The following is a 20871-nucleotide window of genomic DNA, read 5'->3' as shown; positions in this document are numbered from 1 at the left end:
AGCCAATACACCATGAAGGCTTACTGAGTAACGGAGAGACCACACTGACCTACAAGAAAGACCAAATGAAGAAAAGAGACATTACAAAGCAAAGTATTACATGACCAGTACATAAAAAACAAAACAAAAACAAAAAAACAAAACAACAACAACAACAACAACAACAACAACAAAACAGCAGGCCAAGAGGATAAAAAGAAGACATGGCCTTGGCTAAAAGAAGAAAAGTTGAAGAAAAAGACAGGCTAATTTTGGTTGCGCAAGACCAACCTTTCAGAACAAATGCATACAAAACCAAAATTGAAAAGACAGCAGCAAACAGCAAATGTCCTCTGCAAAGAAGCTGAAGAAACAGTGGAGCACCTAGTTAGCTGCTGAAAGAAGGTTGCACAGATTAACTACAAAAAATGTTATGACAAAGAGGCAACAACAGTGCATTGGAATAACTGTCAGAAATACCAATCCCCTTCAAGCAAGAACTGGTAGGATCGCAAAATAGGAAAAGTAATAGAAAATGAAGAAGCTAAAAAGCTCTCAGATTTTAAAATACATATAGAAAGCACTTGCTACATAAAACACCTCAGATTTAACAACTGTTGATAAGAAAGACAAAAAAACTCTGGATAGTGGACATGGCAGTACCTGGAGTCAGCAGAATAAAAGAGAAAGAACTGGAGAAAATCACAAAATACAAACACCTGAAAATAGTAGTAGAATAACTGTGGCAAAAAAGCAAAGATTTTTGCTTTTGCCCTGTATTTTTCAGCGTATAAGACACACTGGAATATAAGATGCACCTTAGTTTTTGGGAGGAAAATAAGAAAAAAGCTGATTCGTGGGTGGATCGGCCTCCCAGAATACCCCCAATCAGCTGTTCCCAGAGGTGAATTTTAGCAACAGGTTCATTGGCTGTGTGCTCTGTGCCTTGCTTTTTTTTCTGCCTCTGAAACTTCTGAAACTCTGTTTCAGAAAAAACTTTTTTTTCTGCCTCTGAAAGCCTCTGAAACAGAGCTTCAGAAAAAAAGCCTCTGAAGCTCTGTTTGGAGGCTTTTTTCCTGAAACTTCATTTCTGATTCTTTTTTCAGCCTCTGAAAACTCTGTTTGAGAGGCTGAGGAAAGCTACATTCAGAGTATAAGATGCACCCAGATTTTCACCCTCTTTTTTTGGGGAAAAAGGTGCGTCTTATACTCCGAAAAATATGGTAGTACCAATGATAATAGGTCCCTTGGATGCAATCCCAAGGTATCTGTAGCACTTCTTGAACATCACTGGCATTGACAAAATCACTATCAGTCATTTGCAAGAGGTACCTTTACTTGGAGCAGCTTACATTCTGTGATGAATGTTTAACACCATCAAACAACGAATCTGCCTATGTCAGGTTCTTGGGAAGGACTTGATAGAAGGATTTGATTAATGGATAAAACAGTCAAATCTAGCCTAAACATGTGGCTGACTGTGTAATAATTTTTGGCTGACTGTGTAATAATTTCAAGTAGCCATCATTCCTACAAATTGTGATTTCTAGGAGTATATAATACTTAGAAATAAATACTTATTTATCACATAAATTCTTATGCTACCTGTCTCCCCTATAAGGTGACTCTGCTAATACACTGATCAGGAAGAAGAGTTGTCTTTATTTGCTTTTCAGTGGAGAAATGTGAAATGTGAAGGAACACAAGAATAGAAATGGAAAGAATGAAGAAGAAAACAAATTGGATGCCAGCAACCTCTGGGGCTCATCATATGAACAGGCTGAGAGCCCAGTGTGGCTCCAAAGGTTGTCCATCCCTAGCAATTTTCATAATTGCCATGACAAAGTCTTCTTCCTTCCTTCCATGTGGAAATGCCATGATAGTTGGACAATTCAACTGTCAAGGTGAGAGATCTGTTATGTGTCCAAATATGTTTATGAAGTCCTCTTGATAAAACTGCAATCTTTTGGTCCAATATACAGCAGGGTCTCCACTAACAATACATTCTAAGTCCCATGGAGTAGAAATACAATAATTTGAACTAATTAAATCCTTATTCCAATTATTTGTCATTAAGTTACTGCAGTATTAAACATACCATTTAGTTTTGTTCATCTGATGTAAAAAATGGATATGAATATATTTCCTGATTCTTCTTTCACCCCTCTGTCCTTTGAGAACATGGGAATTAGATTGCAAGTCTGTCAGCCACCTTTTTTTAAAAATAGTTTTTTTAAAAAGTATGCACAATATTTTCTAAGTGCAAGTTATGGCAATTATGGAAATAGGTAGTGATGGCCCCAGGCTACACTGAGCCCTCAGCCTGTTCTTATAAACAGAGGTTATAAGAACCTCTGTTCTTATAACCAGAGGTTGCTAGTGTCTTCTAAAAAATCTATGAGAGAAACAAACATATCAACATAGCTCAATATGAAATTATGACAGGATACATGCACACATTCACATTCTACATGATTCATATATTTCCTGGATGTATGTTATAACACACATACATAAAAGCAAGATTTGGCTGGTTAATAACACTAACAGGAAAGAGGTTGAATATATGCCAGCTGCTTACATCACCCTGTTGCGTAATTTCAGACCATGCATGCTAGGAGATGGAAAGAAAGAGTTAATCTCCTAAAGCACACAGTTGCTCAGGAACATTCAGGCGTGACTGGTGGTTTTTTTTTTTTTCATTTCTTCCGAAGGTGCAGTTACACAGCAAGCACCTTAGAAAGCTAGAGCTATTGTTAGTATTGGAGGGGTGGTTCTGTTCAGGAAATAATAGACAGGTAATGGCTGCCTCCGATTCAAGTTGTCTTGAAGAGCTGGCTGAAGATCTGGCAGTTCAGGATCCTGTAGTAAACGGCTCACCAATCTGTGAAGAAAAATGTGGGAGTAGAGAATTGAAAAATGAAGGAACATCTCTTATGGAACTTGAAAGCAAAGATCCATGTCACACTGAACCAGGCCTGGGAGACCACCTGTCTGAAAACGAATCATCCAAGGACTGCTCACCCAGTATCTTGAGAGAAAGTCACCCAGAAGAGAAGCAGGAGGAGGAAGAAGAAGTGCTTTGTGATTTCTGCCTAGCAGAAAAGGTGCAGGCAGTAAAATCCTGCTTGACCTGCATGGTAAATTACTGCCAGGATCACTTGAGGCCTCACCTGGAGAATGTCAAACTACAGAGCCATAAACTTATGGATCCACTAAAGGACATTGACATACAGAGCTGCAAGACCCACAAAAGGCATCTCAGCTGGTTCTGCCACAGTGACCTAATCTGTATCTGTGAGGAGTGTCTTTCTGATGGACATCAAAACCACCAAACTGTAATCTGTGGGATAGCCAGGAAAGAAAAAGAGGTAACAATTGAATATAAGTTTATGGTTAATATGATATGTAGGAGAATTGTCACAGCCTGGTCAGTGCTTGGAAATAAGAGGCCAGAGAGTTCTTACTTTCACACTTAGCCTTTCGTAAGGTCATTTGCATGGACATTAGGGACTAAGTCACAATGAGTTTCCCTATTGTTTCTTGGGTTGTGGCTTAGCGGAACACATGAATCTAAGTACTCATTTTTGCATTTTATGCAGCTTTATGTATAAATCCTGCCTCTGTGGCTTATTCCATGAATCATGCCTTAGCATGCACTTAGGCTTGTTCCTAAATGAACATGAGAGAACTATGTTATACTGGGATTTCATGAATTTGCAAGTGGGGTATTATGAAATAAAAGCTTCCTAGTGAAAGAGGATTGAGTTTTTTTTTTCAATAGGGAGAAATCCTGATGAGCAGAAGGACTTTCCTACTTTCTATGAGAAACTGACTGTCATGCCAAGCATGACATCTGGTATATTCAGACTACTTATGAAACACCTGGATTTTGCTTAGTTCCTATTGACTAAGGCAATCGGCATTTGACTGATTCTCAGGCACAGTGGAGGAATTTAACTATTTTATGATACTTCTTGGGACTAATACCAAAGGTTACAGCCAATTTTATTTCCTGTAGGAGAACCCTGGAATTATATCCACATGTGGTGGTTCTTGCTGTATCATTATAAATTCTTCCTTTGTGCAGAAAAGCTAAAAATGCCCTCAAAAATGGTCAAAACTGAGCACAGCTCTTGGTGACTTCCAAGATACAATTGTGCAATTTTCCTGGCAATATTATGGGAGTGGTTTGTCATAGCTGCTCCTATGGTTTAGTTTTCCCTACCTGAGATTCCTGATTCTGCTTAGTTTCCAAACTTAGAGAAGTTCAGCTCACTTCCCTTTTTGAAAGGCAATCCAATATTTTTTTTTCACCCAGCTATGCATTTCAACTGAGTGCACATTTTTCTTAACAAACCTTTGCATCTCTGCATCATTGCAAAAGCAAACAGAGAACACATTTCTTCACTGTCCTGTAAATATGGAGTTTGAAATAATTTCTCTCTGAGGTGGGTTTTTTCTATGTTTGCTTGAACTTGAATTCAGTTTTGAACAAACAAGCATGTCTCCTTCTCCTATAGGGTGTTCCTTTTTATGTCCCAGTTTCCACAGTGAAACATTTCATGCCTGAAGCATAGATAATATGAAAACAGTTCCAAATGGTTATGAATCATATCTTAGGTGGAGAAATCAGGCATTTATAGCTGTCATAAATAAACGCCTTTTGTTGGTATAAACTTTTTACTACTTTTTCTGTTAATCTTCCTGTTTTGCAGGATAAAATTACTAGTACCGGTTATTTCTAAACTGGTTATTACTAAACAGAGTTGTGTAATATTCACTGTTGTTCCTCCACTTTATTATGCCTTAATCTCTCTTCTTTTGCTGTCTTTCACCTCAAGGGAGTAAAACCTGACAGGAAATTGGAATCCCTTTCACAATATCTCAATCCTGTTTGGGACAGAATTTTGTTTCATTTTGATTATGCTTATTTAATAGTGTAGTCTGTTCCAAATATAAAAAATTAAAAGAGCTAAAATGTAGCTAAATTGCATTGTGTTGGTTATAAGATGCCACAGAATAACGATCAGTAGGACCTTCAACCTACTATTCTTCTTAGGAGCTTCTTGTGTGCAACTGGAAAGGAACAGTTACTCATACTTAACATATTAGATTGAGTGGATCACAGTAAAATCAACTGGAAGAAAAAAATGGGAGGAATAGACATGAAGAGACTGCAAAGTATTAGAGAACATATAGACATTACCTTCTAAATCAATGAGCAATCAACCAGTTTATTTTTTTAACTGGTTTGCAATGATAGTAGTAGATATGTCTAGTGACATTCTCCAGATAAGTATTTTTTTAAAAGTTGAATTTTGGGGAGTTTAAGAGGCTGGGTGCCTTAAGCTTTTAAAGGACTTAAAACGAATTTGTTCACCCATTAACTGTTTGAAGGGGGAAATTCCTGTAATAACATTTATTAATACAGGATTTTGGAATGGCAGTACCTTCATTTATATATTTTTCTTAAACATTGATGTGGAATTTGTGTATCATAAATGTGATACTGAGAGCAATGAGGTCAATGTCCCTTCTTTTTCTTTTATCATTCAACAAATAAAATATTTTCTGTAGAAAAGTTATTCCCCTATTGCTATATGGAATGAAAATATGGGGAATGGAAAACTGGACATCTTGCAAATGGGATAATAATCAATGTAAAACAACTCTTTTGTCTCTTCCATTGATAATCTTCATGCCTTATTGAAAATGGAAGAAGGCTAACTTGATCACCATAAGAGAGAGTGTTTAAAATCCATTTTTCTCTTCTTTGTAGGGCTTGTCAATACTTTAGATCAGTGTTTCTCAACCTTGGTAGCTTGAAGATGGGTGGACTTCAACTCCCAGAATCCCCCAGCCAGCACTGCTGGCTGGGGGATTCTGGGAGTTGAAGTCCACCCATCTTCAAGCTACCAAGGTTGAGAAACACTGCTTTAGATTTTCCCTTGGTCACTGTTTCTGGAAATGTTTTGAAGCAGAAGGATGGGTCCAGTCCTGTTTATGGCATTTTAACTATATTACCTATTTGTGAAACGTGTATAATTCCAAGTTCTAAGGGCAAACTATAGAATTTAGTTATCGTCAATAGACAATTTTAAGGACTGGAACACAATCTTTACTTCAGATTATCATACATGGTTTGGTCTGATTAAATTCCACAGAGAAATATCTTTTTTTTCTTTTTAATTAGCTAAATATAAAATAATAAAATTACACAAAATTATAAAAGGAGGAAAAAAACTGGAAAAGGACACAAAATGTAATATTTACAACATATATTTATTAATAAATGGAAACTGTGATTCATTACATTCATGGTTGATGTATGTTAATCAATTCTGCAAGCCACTAAATAGTTGGAGCCATATGTTTGTGTTTCCAACGTCGAACAATATGTCTTTTGATTATGTGTTCATTTTCTCTGTCCAAAAGTCACCTCCCAAGATAAATCTCAAGATTGAGTTAATACATGTAATTGCTTCTTACCAAAATGGAACAATATATTTAAATCAAGCATTCGTTTCACTACATCTCCAAAAACATAAATCGTTATGATAGTTTCTGCAATACTTTTTCTTATTTAAAAGAAAGTGATCTGAAAATCTGTTGAAATGTTGGATTTTTAAAAAATGTCTCTTTTATTCATTTAAGTAAAATGTACAAGCAAAAAGGGCAAAAAGAAAAAAGAATACATATATATACTTACAGGAATTGAGAAAAAAAATTAAAAGGCAAAAAAAAAAATCAATAAAAGGAGCATTCTGGTGCTCATTCTCTGTTTCATCCCCTACTTTTAATCCTTTCCCAGACTCTAATTATCGCTTGGATACTTTTCATAGTTTACTTTGGAGATTATTACTCATTTCTGTTTGGACCATTGGAATCTCTAATTATCTTTGTGTTTCAACTCCCAGCTTTAAAGCAAGAGTTTACAGAACTCACATTCTAGTTTATGCCATTAATGTGTCTGGATAGAGCAGAGGTGTCAAACTCAAGGCCCGGGACACAGATCTTAGAATTTAGAAACAGTGAAGGACCGGCCCACAGTGCTTCTGCCAGTGAAAACAGGCTCTCGAGTTCCGTTTATGGCTGCCACGGCCTCCTGCAACCCTCTGCCAGTGAAAAAGGAGCTGGCCCTCCCCAGCTCCGTTTTCACTGGCAGAAGGTTGCAGGAGGCCGTGGTAGCTGAAAATGGAGCTCGGGAGCCTGTTTTCACTGGCAGAGCGCTTGAGCCACCACAGGCACCCCCGACAGGAGTGATGTCGAGCTGGACACATTCACTCTGGCCACACCCACCCGGCCCACTGAGGTCAAACACAACCCTGATGTGGCCCTCAATGAAATTGAGTTTGATATCCCCTGGGAAAGAGGATATCAGAAACTACCAATGACTTTATGATTCTGTGGTACATCTATGTGTGCATATAGCACTTAAAAGTCATTTTTACTCTCTATTGAAGCAGCAAAGCTGTAGTTTGTATCAGGTGTTTCTTTTAGCAGCCATAGAACATTTAGTAATTCAGCAAATAGTGACATATGCAGTTGCACAAAGAAAATTTAGTATGAAAAGAATGTCAGCTATGATACTTGGTTGCAAACGATATGAATTGTTTTAATATAAAATTGGTTGTAGTGGCTTATTTTTCCACCTACTGTTGATGGTTTAGTTTTAAATCACCCTTATATGTTAGTTCCTGTTGTCTAATTGCTGGTTTGGATGACAATCCTTTGATTTTGATAAGTACTTCATGGTATTGATCAAATCATCATCATCATCATCATCATCATCATCATCATCATCATCATCATCATCATCATCTTTTAATGACCCAATAATCCCTTATGGGGTGAAGTCTGGGCAACTGAATGGAGCTAGCAGAGTGTTTCCTGGCCAGATGCCCTTCCTGTCACCACATGGTATTGATCAAATAATATGGTTGCAATAATATGTTAATTAAATATGATAATTCAGTAGCAAGGCTTGATCAGGGAGTATCATCAAATTGTAAGTTTTGGATTGCATCAAATTAATTCTAATGGAATTAATTTATACCCCACCTCAATTCTACTGGATTTTGGACAGTTTTTAAGGAAGTACAACCTCATTCAGAATGACTAACACGGATGACTTTTCTTACAGACCAACCACACCCCAATCTTATCTACATCAAGTGTTGGTTTATTACGCTTCACTTTACCTAACTTGTCTGGCTCCATACAGAAGCAGTTTTCAGTCTGAATGTTCATGAACAAAAATGAACTCATTCATGAGATTTCAACAGCTGTTATGTGACTTCTCTCCATGTATAACACCTGGTTTATCTGTCAACAGTGTGAACTTCTTCAACATCAAGAAGAATATGATTGGAAATTGAAGTCAGCTGAAAATGCAATTGTTAAATTGGAGAAGAACTCAGAGTCTATAGTGGTAAGAATTAAAACAGAGCATCTCTGTTCATTAGAGATTCAACCCTTGGCAATGATAGAAATGACTTGTGTGCTTTAAAAAGTCTTCCATATACTCATTGCTTGGCAAAAGGTATGCTTGCAGACAGGTGGTTTTTTAATAGATCCAGTTGCCCCACAAATAGGTCGGATATGAACTAGTTTGAAGATTATAGTTGCTGCACCAGAGATTTAGGATAGCCATTCCCTAGAATCTCCCAGGGGATATCCATTTGGGTTAGAGTGGTATAGGTTTAGTCTTGCAAAATTCTATCTATATGGTGCAAATAAAGAAAACTTTGGCTGGATTGTTCCAGGTCATTCTTGAGCTGGGCATAACACTCTCCAAGGCATTATTGGAAATTACAGTGCTTGCATTCAGGCTTATGTGACAGTCTCAGATCAGACATCAGTGCTGGTGGTCTTTGAAGACCTCTGTTGACTTCCCTAGAAAATCTGATGAGGATGGGGACATTATTTGAATATTTTCTTATAGAAAAATAGACTATATTTAAGCACTGTTGTTATTTCTTGAACCCTTTGAAAAGAAAACATAGGAATTTTTCAGTTACTATTGAGAACACTAGGCCCATGTCTGCAAAATACAGCTGTTGGCTGGTTGAGAATGGTCAATTCATGGAGTTCCTTCATTTCCTTCATTTCATTTCCTTCATTTCAATAACTCCCTTATTTCTGTGCAGACATTTTGAGAGTTGTATGTAGCTACTAACAAAGAAAGCCAAGTCTATTTAAAGCATTTAAACTGTCTGTCTGAACATACTGTCTGAATTATCTGAATTAATTCTTAAAGATTAGCAATTCCCAAACCTTTAAATGGATAATAAAAATAGAGAACATAAACTTTGGGTAGGGCATTTTTTTTAAAGAGGGGGGATTGTTAAACCATTTGAAGATTTCATCTACTCATCCTTAGTTTTATTTTCATAGATTCCCTTTGGACTGTTTCTCGTTAAACTAATTTAAGAGTAGCCAATGAATTCATTATCAACTTCTGGAAAGATCTTTAAGCTTCAGAACCCTCTGGCTACTTGAAAGCATTTGAAGGCTTTTAAAATATTCATTTACACGTTCAGCCAGAGAGACATCAGTGCAATATACCAGGGACATGTGTTAGATTGTACCAAATCCCAAAATGAATTGTGTGATTTCAATTCTACATGCCAAACTAAGGTTCTCCCCGTGTGTGAACAAAAACAAATCAAGACTTTTATGAAATCTTGCAAGCAACTAAACACTCCTGAAGGCGGCAGATAATGACAAAATTCTTTTATCTGCTAATCCAATGGTTATATCATTATAGACTGTTAAATATCCCATAATGTTATAGTTAATACATAGCCTTCCATGTGTGATGACAATAGGTAAATATGTACATGTTGTGCCAAATTACAAACAAATCACATTACGGCTTAGCATGACATATGAACCCAGCTAGCAGACTTATAAAAACACTATTTTGCTTTTCTCCTTATACAAAGTGCCAGGGAAGAAGGTAGAGGGGTAGACAAAGGGACAGGGGGTGACTAACGGATTTATCTTTCATTTGCAGTGCTGTTTATTAATATAAGGTTATTTATAGGGTTCATCGGGGACTTTCAAAGTTATAGTTTTGCACAAAGGAAACTGATTTATATGTCATTCTTTTCTCTATGCTCTTTTGTAATGCAAGTTTTCATATTTTAAAAATTTGCATTTAAGTTTTTCTGGAAGGAACATTTAAGGCTAGTTTCATACTTTACATTCTAAAGTCAACATTAATGACATTTAGCACAAGGATTTTATAGTTACCCTTGCATTACTTTACAAGATTCATCTGTACAATATCTGCAGTTTTTACTGGAATTTCTCATTAAATTCCTCCACCCCAGGTGAGGAATGAGTGAACCTTTCACCTCCAAATCTATAAAGACTCCTCTAGAGCAATGTCGATGTTTATGCAGTTTGGCAAGGTTTATCTCACAGACTGCACAATCCTTCCCGCAGTCATTGTCTAATGTCATCTAACTATAATGAAAAACAGAAAATTTATAACAGCTTTCTTTGAAAAAAGAAATCAGCATTTGAGGAAATATTTTATTCCTTCAGGAGTGTTTACTGAGCCTGCAGTTTAATCCCAGTCTTCTAAAAAGGAAAACACAATAGCAATTTTTAGGGATTTCCAGGGTTAGCCAATCGCAAGTACCAAATTTCAGTTTTTAAAAATCTAAACCAAATGTCCTACTTTATTGTCATTTTTGAGACATTTAACAGCAAAGCTGGGCCCAATAGGTGAAAAGCTGAAGTTTCACCCTACTGAAAACTCTTTGGGCCTATACATTCTAACCACCCTTCCTGCCATGATATAGTTGCTTGGTAGTTGCAGTGGCAAACATTTGTGTTCCAAGGAATGCTTTTATTTTTCATCTTCCCTCATATTTCCATTGTATGAAAAATAGAGTTGCTAAATCCTGTGTGCCTGACTGGCAAACATAAATGAAAAAAAAAATGATAAAAATATAAATGATGAAAATATATTTCACAGTGTCCTTTCCAGGCTCTAGAATTTTGAGGTATGTAAGTAGGGAAACCAGTCCATTCCATCTATTATATTTTTACATATGTCTGCAGGCATGCATGTCTATAAAAACCTTTTACCTATTAGAGATAAATGGACCACTGTAGCAAACATTTCCTGCTTGCTTCCTTGGTCTACCAGATTCTACCAGATTCTACCAGATACCAACCTTTAGCCACAGGCAATCCTTCTTTGGACTTTTCCTAGTCCTAGGACATAACTTTTGTCCTCTATTTTTAAAAGCAGAATCTTTTCTTCTACAGAAGAGGACAAACTGGCAGGATATCATTTTTGCCAAGCACTAATATAAGCATCCATCCTCAGGAAGGTGCTGCCAGAAGGAGGCATACTAGGGAAATCTGTAATTTATATGACATGTTGCTAATAGTCTGGAGTAATGTAGGGTAATTTAATGTAGGAGAAGTCTAGCTAGGAAAATAAAGAGGCTGTTTGCCACTAGAAGTTTGTCTGGAACAATTCTAGTCAGGCTAAATTTTCCATTGATTGATTTCTTTTGAATAACACTCCATCTTGCAAATTGGATGAAAAACTGGGAAGCCACATTCAATTTTGCTGTATCTACTAAGAATATACTAAGAATGCACTAAGACAGAATACATTAAGACAGAAGATTGCCACCACATCTAGACACAAATTGAGCAATGTGATGTATGCAGTATAATGCAGTGAGACATGTGCAGATCTGTACATTGGAGAAACAAATCAACCGCTTCATAAATTCATGGTACAACATACAGGAGGAGAACAAATTCATCAGGACAAGATTCAGCAGTCCATCTACATTTGAAAAACAAAGGTCACTCTTTTGAAGTCCACATTCTGAACAGAGAGGACCACTGGTTTGAAAGAGAGGTAAAGAAGGACATCTATGTTAAAATTGAACAACCGTCTCTCAACAGAGACATCACCTATCCCCTGTTTACAACACAGTGTTTTCAGCAGTTCCAAGAAAGTTCCACACCCATTTGCATTCTGATTCAGGTGACCCTGAGGGTACAGAAAACCCCCTAAGTGGCCTCAATGACTCTCAGAGAGCTCAGGGGTGAAATGCTCGGACCGGATCGCCTGATCCGGTAGCAATGGCAGCGGGTGGTTTGGAGAACCGGTAGCAAAAATCCCTGCCCCGCCCCATGCCCAGCTGAGCCACGTGATCATCAGAGGCTTTTTAAAATTATTTTTAAAAGCATTTTTTCTACAACCTCTTCGGCCGAAAAAATGCTTTTAAAAGTAAAAAAAAAAAAGCGTCTGATATCGCGCAGCTCAGCTGGGATTGTCACAGGCTTTTAAAAGCATTTTTTTCTACAACCTCTTCAGCTGAAGAGGTTGTAGAAAAAAATGCTTTTAAAAGCCTGTGACAATCCCAGCTGAGTTGCCTGATCGTCAGAGGCTTTTAAAAGCATTTTTTTCTGCAACTCTTAAGGTTATAGAAAAAAATGCTTTTAAAAGTAATAAAAAAAAAAGGTGGCCATGCCCACCCAGTCACATTATACCCCTCCTACCAAGCCATGCCCACAGAACTGGTAATAACAAATTTTACATTTCACCACTGAGAGAGCTAATGACCGACCTTCAAAGTGCTAACAACTAGATGACTGCAAGGAATATAAATACTTCCATTCCCCACAATTCAGTCAGAACTGAAGAATTGTCAGAACTCCTTCTTGGATCAGAAGTGAAACATCTTCAAAAAAGAAACCCACAGAAAGTCCAGTTGCCTTTTGAAATAGCACCTTTGGGTCATTTTGCTGTACAATATATTAGGCATTCTGGATCTGGCTATAAGTTTGTTTGATTCACATTCATTTAGAACAGAAAGGAACACCAGAAACTGGTTAACAAGTAGCAACAACTATCTAATATTTGGTGTTGTGGATATTGAACATTTTACAATATTTCTATTTCTCTTCTGTTCTGATTTTGTATATACATGTGTATATGATCAAATCCTCTGTGTCTTTTGCTTGTAGATCAAGCTTACCAAATGACAGAACAAAGATAGCAAACAAATTAGAGTTCAAAGACTGAATTCCTTGCTACTTTCTGAGGTGCTGGAGGATGTCAGGGATCAGGGCTTCAGGGAGGCAAGTCTTTCCCACTATTTTCCACTGCTTGTGCTTTTCAGTCACTGAATAAGCTTCTTTCTTTAATGCAAAGATCATCAAGACTGATTGCTCTATGTTTTCTACTGCAGAGTAAAAGACAATTTATTCTTCCTGCAAAATGGAGGGTGGATTTACTTTATTAATTTAAAAGAACTACTGAGAAATTTTAATTTGGCAGACACGATGGAGAACATCCAGGGGTGGTTGTTATAGCCACAGGCTGAAAGTTCTTTATACTTGCTACAGCAAGTTAGCATTTGATGAGTTATTCTTTATAATAACTTCAAACATAAGATAGGTAAAGGTAAAGGTTCCCCTTGCACATATGTGCTAGTCATTCTCAACTCTAGAGGGTGGTGCTCATCTCCGTTTCTAAGCCGAAGAGCCAGCGCTATCTGATGACAATTTCGTGGTCATGCGACCAGCATGACTAAATGGTGAAGGCACATGAAACACTGTTATCTTCCCACCAAGGTGGTCCCTATTTTTCTACTTGCAATTTTACATGCTTTCGAACTGCTGGGTTGGCAGAAACTTGGGCAAGTAACAAGAACTCACTCTGTTATCTGGCACTAGGGATTTGAACCGCCGAACTGCTGACCTTTCTGATCGACAAGCTCAGCGTCTTAGCCACCGTGTCCCCAAAACATAAGATACTATTAAAGTAATAATAGTTTTCTTTCTCATTTAGTGGGATGTTACAAGTGAATTGATGTACTATAATGATGGCATGCATAATAGTAAGTTAATACTTGGGGAAATAGCTGCTGTGTTTACATAGAATAATTTCTTCTTGAATGTGGCTCATTTTTTTCCCTGTCAGCTTATCTTATGCATCTAAAGGACATTTTGAGTGGAACATGACTGGAAGGACTGCATGGTTATGGGTACAGCTGTACGGTTTACTGCATGGTCAATTTAAAATGTCAAACAGATCAGCTTTAAGGCTTTGCAACAAAGGTGGCTTCTGTTCTTGCAGAATTCAATATCTGAAGTGAAACTCTTGGTGGAAGAGAAGTTTGAGGAGCTGCTCCAAGCTGTCAAGGCAACCCATGCCATTGTGCTCACTTTTCTGGAGGAGAAAGAGCGTGCTGCAGTTAATCATGCAAATGGAATAAAGATCTACCTTCAGAACCAACAAGTGACAATGGAGGAATGTAGGAAAAGATTGCAGAAGATGGCCACTCACACTAATGATATCATCTTCCTAAAGGTACCTTAAATGATAATAGCAAAAATGTTTAGATCAGCCTTCAATGACTGTTTGCCTTTCTTGAATATTTTGGGTTTCAACCATTAAAGTTCTCTCACTGAAAGTTCTGGGAGCTGAAACCCAATGCATCTCATTTGTACATCATTTGGAAAGGTTGTTTTGGATTAATTTATTTGTTGGCCTTTTCACTAACTATCCTGTATCAGTATTGGTGTTCACATAAAACACAGCTGCTGCTCTGAATCTATAACTGGCCAATGTGAGTAGAAGAGTGGTACAGCATGGTGTGATGTCATGAACCAAACCTCTTGATTTGAATATTTTCATTTGATTTTGAAATGAAAATGTGAAAGGTGGGGGGGGGGTTATATCATGATAACACAATGCACAGGGTTCTTCCTCCTAGCCTTTCCTCCCAGCCATTGTCCAAGCAATATTCTTATCTCTTCTATATATCTGTGCATATTTAGGAATACTGTGAATTCAAGAAGCATCTGGGAGATGATACATTGCCCAGTGTGTATATTGGCTTGAAAGACAAATTATCAGGAATCCAAAAGGTGATCTCTGAATCCACTGAACAGCTTTTACAATTACTACAAATTTCTTATAAAGAAAAATTGCAGAAGTTTGCCAATGATGGTGAGTATCCATCCATCCATCCATCCATCCATCCATCCATCCATCCATCCATCCATTCATCTTTAATTTACATGTTTATTCATTTCAATCAATTTTAAGGCTATTCACTTATCAACAGTTCTGATCCTGACAATTCATTAATTCTTAGTCACACTGAAAAATTCTTTCCTTTCTTCCATCTATATAGAAGATGCTGGGATAAAAACAACAGTGGCTGCAATTGTTCCATCCAAACATCGCCTGTCAGCTCCAGAACCTCAAAGTAGGAATGACTTCTTAAAGTGTAAGTTATTGTCCAATCAATTTTTGGTGCAAAATTTGAAAGAATGAAGAAAGCCTTGCAGAATCAGACCAACAATATTGGCTTATCTGAAGACATCTGTGGGAAACTGACAAATAGGAAATATGTACAATTATGCCTTCTTGGGAAATTCAGGGGCACGCTGAACACTGAACTTAATATATAGTTTTTATAAGAGCAGCCATTGATTCATTCTGATCAATTCCCTCTTATGTTTTATTTTCTGTTATCATTTATTGTTATGTTACCTCACTTCGATACATCAAACATAATCATTATAATAAGCAGTAAACACAAGCTAATAAGGCTGTGTGAAGCATTTGAAAGGAATATATCTCAAACAGTAGTGGGTTGCTACCGGTTCACCCCAGTTTGGGCGTACCAGTAGCAGCGGTGGGAGGAGGCTCCGCCCACCCACCCAGATCAAATACAATCTGTATTTGAGAAGTGGTGGAAGGCTCCGCCCACCCAGATCAAATACAATCTGTGCATGCACAGAAGTTTCTGCGTCATCAAATATGGATGTCATCAAATATGATTTGTGCATGTGTGAGTGAACCGGTAGCAAAGGTAAATGAAACCCACCCCTGATCTCAAAGTATATTGATGCAAACAAAACATTCCTCCCCAAAGAGTTAAAGCAGCCATAACCTCTGAAATCTTGACACAGTTTCTTCCAAGGCTTCCCTACAGCCTCTGCTTGCTGGTATATATCCAGTTATTGTAGTGAGTATGGAAGATAGCCTTGAAGGACTACCCTAACTGATACATGGATATGTAGACAAGATTCAGCTAAAATTTTGCTTGGTGATTAAAAATGTTCAGGAAAGGTCTATGTTTCTTCTTTTGATGGCTAGTGTGAGGATATACTTATCCTTGACATTTCATGTGTTAATGGGGCTTCCATTTGAGGATCTGTGGCAGACTAGATAGGAATAGGATTAGCAATGCAGTGGTGAATTCTGGCAGGTGCTGCCTTTCTGGATAAAGGAGAGACATGAGATTGCCCACTTGCACTCTGGGCAATTACTTCTTGTAAGTAGACTGCAGGAACTGAGTTTTTTGTGGTTGACTCATGAATTGAATGGCTGAGAGTCAAAGGATTTAAATCAAGTTCACTGCTATGATGCAGTCTATATAGACACAAGGTTTGCACAAGCCTCACTTTCTTAAATAGTTTTATATATAAATCATTTACAGTTAAAGAGAAATTTTCTGAGTAGCAGGGTAAGAGAATTCCACCTGATGAGTCAACATTCTTTCTGGACTAAAAAGGGGAAAAATTAACAACTTGGCAAAAGGCATAACAAGGAGTGGATGTAAGATAAAGGTGATATATAAACATTAATTGCTAAAATATGTATTTTTATATTATAAAAATATGTAATATATTATAATCATATACAAATAATAATATATATATATAACAAACTATTCTAAAAATACAAGTTCCAGGTATATTAGTAAAGAAAGAAGCAGACATTCTGCAAGCTCTGGAACTTAAAAGTTTAAAAGTTTAAAATAATTAAAATTTTATTTTACTAAGATATATATATATATATATATATATATATATATATATATATATATGTATATGTATATGTATATGTATATGTATATGTGTGTGTGTGTGTGTGTGTGTGTGTGTGTGTGTATGTATAATATATTTTAATATATGAATATTGAAATTTGGGACATAAGAACAAATGAAAGATGGGCTATATTTGGTTATAATATACAGAGAGAACAATGGGAAAATATGTGGGTGAAAGAATAGAAATCTACATTATATTAATATCTTAAAGATAATTTGTTTACAAAATGATTTTCCATTGGTTTATACCACCAGAGAAATTATCTAGAATATATAAAGGAATTTCAAATGACAACAAGAATGACATTTCATAATACTGAGATGATGTGTAAATAAGCTAGAAAATTCTAGATTCAAATAAACATGGTGATTCAGATTTTAAAGATTAACATACAATTGAGACCAATTTTGGCATTAATAGACAATTGGAAAAAAGTAATGGAACTATATTTTGTGTACATGATAATTGAAGCAAGATTATTGTATGCAGAAAAATGGATCTCAAGATCATTATATCCTGATATGGTGTTGTTCATGATACTCTGACAATTAATTGAGGGAAAACAGTGGTTTTGATGTGAGGTTCCTTATCTATATAGCAAAAGGCACATGGAAGCTGTTCTTAAAGCAAATCTCCTTCCATTACAGGCTACAAGTAAACATTTGCCTACCAATTTGACAAGGACCTTTTTTGTTCTTAAATTTATGGTCATTATGCATTCTGGAATAATCTATGGATAAAATGCAATTATATGCTATTTAGATGTTGCTAAAAACAGGAAAGGAGCAATTCACTCTTTTTCTAGCTGCCTCAGAACCTGTTTCCACAACACACTTTGAATTCTCACAATTCTTCAGAAGAGATTTTGAGAGCATGCAGAGAACCACAGGGAACAGAGCAGGGGTGGGCTTCAAAATTTTTAGCAACGGGTTCTCTGCCTGGTTACTGGGTGGGTGTGGCCATGGTGGGCGTGGCCTAGTCGGTCTCCTGCACCATGGCGGGGGGGGATTTTTGCCCTCCCCGGGCTCTGGAGGCTTTTCTTGAGCCTCCAGAAGGGTGAAAACAGCCTCCCCAGGCTCCAGAGACCCTTCTCGAAGTTCTGGTAGGCCTGTTTTTCACCCTCCCTGAGCTTCCGCGCACGCCCTGCTCTTACCTGCATCCAAAACGGGCCATGTAGGGGCTCCTGGGAGGGGTGGGCGGGGCAGGGCCAGCCAGGAGTGGGATTTGGGGGTTCTCCGAACTGCACAGAATCTTAGCTAGAGGTTCTCCCAAACCCCTGCGAACCCCCTGCAACCCACTCCTGGAATAGAGGAAGAAAAAGTCCCATTTTTCTACTACAATTCTAGTATTGAATTCAATATTGAGTTCTCCTCAATGTGTGGCTCAAGGGAGCCAGAGGGTTAGTTTTATACAGACATTTATTAGAATAAAGTATTAGAACAAAAATCCTAGGAAAATGTTTTGGAAGAAAGAAACATTTCCCTTTGCTTTCTAACAGTTAATAAAATTATGTCAAGAACTTTTTAAAAAACTAAATAAATATTAATATCACATTAGTGATCTGATGTTAATCCAGTATTAGTTATTGAATATTGCTTTTCCCAGTACTGAAATATAGGGAACTATTACTTAAGCAAGTAAAAGTGAGATTCTTCCAAGTTCTATACATTGTAGACAAAATTATTCCTGTTATAAAATCTAATTAGATCTTTTAGGTGTAGTATTCTATCATATTTAGTGCTCAATTAATTATGTCTAGCTTTTTTAAAAAAATGTATCTATTTTTTGTGCAGATGCTTGCTTGGTAACCTTTGACCCAGTTACTGCTCATCGCTATTTGAGGCTTTTGGATGACAACCACAAGATCTCCAACACCACGCCCTGGGAGCACCCGTACCCAGATCACCCAGAAAGATTTGCACACTGGCGCCAAGTCTTGTCCAATCAAAGCTTATATATGGGTCGTTATTACTTTGAAGTCGAGATATTTGGAGCTGGTATTTACATTGGCATGACAAACAAGAGCATTGACAGGAAAGGCTCAGAGAGCAACAGTTGCATCTCAGGGAATAACTTCTCCTGGTGTATTAAATGGAACGGCAAGGATTTCTCAGCTTGGCATGTTGATGTGGAGACGCCTTTGAAATCCCAGGAATTCAGCAGAATAGGGGTCTACCTAGATTACCCCAGAGAGACACTCTCCTTTTATGGCATCGCTACTGACTCAATGACTGTCTTGCATACTTTTGAATGCAAGTTTAATGAGCCTTTATATCCGGCCTTCTGGCTATCAAAGAAGGAAAACAGCATTCAGATTGTTAGGTTGCGAGAAGAAGCTGAGCAGGATCCAGAAGCTTCTCTTCCTTCCACAGGGGAATTGGGTTCCAGTAGTTTAGAGACACATGACTAAAGCAATGCACAGTTGAAACTGTTAACTCAGAACCTAGTCATTATCTTTGTTAAACAATCTAGGCAACACTGGTCATTTGGGGACTCTTTGTAGAAGAATCCTATTGAAAAATTGTGTTTTATATACTTCAGGTTGCGTATTACCTCTGTGAATATTACCTCTCACTGAGAGAGAAAAGAGTAAATTATAAAAATTCTCCTGTTTTTAAGTGAAAGTATTGAAAATACTTATTTGCAAAATCAACTGCTTTCTGATTGTAAACTTCTAATGGGTGCATTCAAAATAAGAACCAAATGGCTGTTAACATAACACTGCTATGTATTTAACAGATTAACAGAGTTGGAAGGGACCTTATAGGTCATCTAGTCCAACCCCCAACTCAAGCAGGAGACCCTACATCATTTCTGACAAATGGCAGTCCAATTTTTTCTTGAAAGTCTCAAGTGATAAAGCTCCCACAACTCCTGAAGGCAAACTGTTCTATTGGATGATTGTTCTCACTGTCAGAAAGTTCCTCCTCATTTCTAGGTTGAATCTCTCCTTGGTCAGTTTCCATCCATTATTCCTTTTCTGGAATACAGCTTTGGAAAACAGTTTGATCCCCTCCTCTCTGTGGCAAATATTGGAACACTGCTATCATGTCTCCCCTGGTCCTTCTCTTCACTAGACTAGCCATTCCCAGTTCATTGTATTGAAAGAATAAGGACAATTTATATATACAGTCACTCCTTGCCCAATCCCCCTGTACTGCCTATGCTTTAAAAAATACAAGTCAGATGTATTGATCAAATCAGATTTTAGAACAATTGGTGTCCTCAAATCACTTTTGCTGTAGGGAAATAATTGTATACATAAAGATAAAAAGAATTGGCATTACCCACAATGGAGGAATGGTTGGTGAAGATGATGGAACTTTCTGAGGTGGCTAAATTAATTTCTTTGATCAGAGAAAAGATACTTATCTATATTTATTACTGATTGGAAACCTATTATGGCCTTTTGGGCAAGGCAGAAAAAAATGAATGTACTGTATGACTTATGTTTTTCATGATTAGATAGAATAAATTATAGAAAGAAGAGGGTCATATTGTAACCATAGTATATGAAATAGATTTATAATTGTAATTAAACTACTGTAAAGAAGATCAGAAACCATTCTTTGTATATTTTTTGCATTTATGTTTCCTCTGCTCAATAAGCATATTGAGCCCACTTAGAGAGGGCTGTAAAAGCACTATGAAGCCGTATATAAGTCTAAGGGGTATTGCTATTGCTATATTGTATCTCAATGAATACACAGGTATATTATAACCCATACTGTGAAAGAGAGAGAATTCAATGTGTATATTTAAGGAACAGTTAACAGTTCAGTCCATAGAAGTAGCTCTTTTATTATCTAAACTAGTCAATGAGCATTACAATTGCCTATGAAAGTTAACAATGTCTACCATATCAGCATATGGAATGAATTTTGGTGATGTCTCTAGGCAATCTAGCTCAGATGAGTTGTTATTCTGATATTGGGTGCTTGATCGTTCGTGATTGCTTACAATGCCCCAGTATCAGGGGTGAAATTCAGCAG

General features: G+C 37.1%; 1 protein-coding gene across 1 annotated transcript; it reads left to right on the top strand.

Annotated features, from left to right (window-relative positions):
• Positions 1–2780: 2780 nt before the first annotated feature.
• TRIM16 (tripartite motif containing 16) lies at positions 2781–19289 on the top strand. Its single transcript, XM_070934546.1, has 6 exons — positions 2781–3350; positions 8318–8413; positions 14108–14341; positions 14812–14983; positions 15171–15266; positions 18673–19289. Exons 1-6 carry the CDS (start codon positions 2781–2783, stop codon positions 19287–19289), a joined length of 1785 nt encoding a protein of 594 aa, XP_070790647.1.
• Positions 19290–20871: the final 1582 nt, after the last annotated feature.

The sequence above is a fragment of the Pituophis catenifer genome, unplaced genomic scaffold (assembly GCF_029215685.1).
Source record: "Pituophis catenifer annectens isolate HBS135680 unplaced genomic scaffold, rPitCat1.0.hap2 SCAF_2, whole genome shotgun sequence".
Taxonomy (NCBI): domain Eukaryota; kingdom Metazoa; phylum Chordata; class Lepidosauria; order Squamata; family Colubridae; genus Pituophis; species Pituophis catenifer.
This window is presented reverse-complemented; position numbering and strand designations above follow the sequence as displayed.

What these genes read in the sequence shown, in the direction of transcription:
- TRIM16 (XM_070934546.1), top strand. Translation starts at nt 2,781, where the DNA reads ATGGCTGCCTCCGATTCAAGTTGTCTTGAAGAGCTGGCTGAAGATCTG. An exon ending in AGAACTCAGAGTCTATAGTG is followed by an intron (nt 8,414 to 14,107) that starts GTAAGAATTAAA and finishes CTGTTCTTGCAG; the next exon opens with AATTCAATATCTGAAGTGAA. An exon ending in TAGGAATGACTTCTTAAAGT is followed by an intron (nt 15,267 to 18,672) that starts GTAAGTTATTGT and finishes TTTTTTGTGCAG; the next exon opens with ATGCTTGCTTGGTAACCTTT.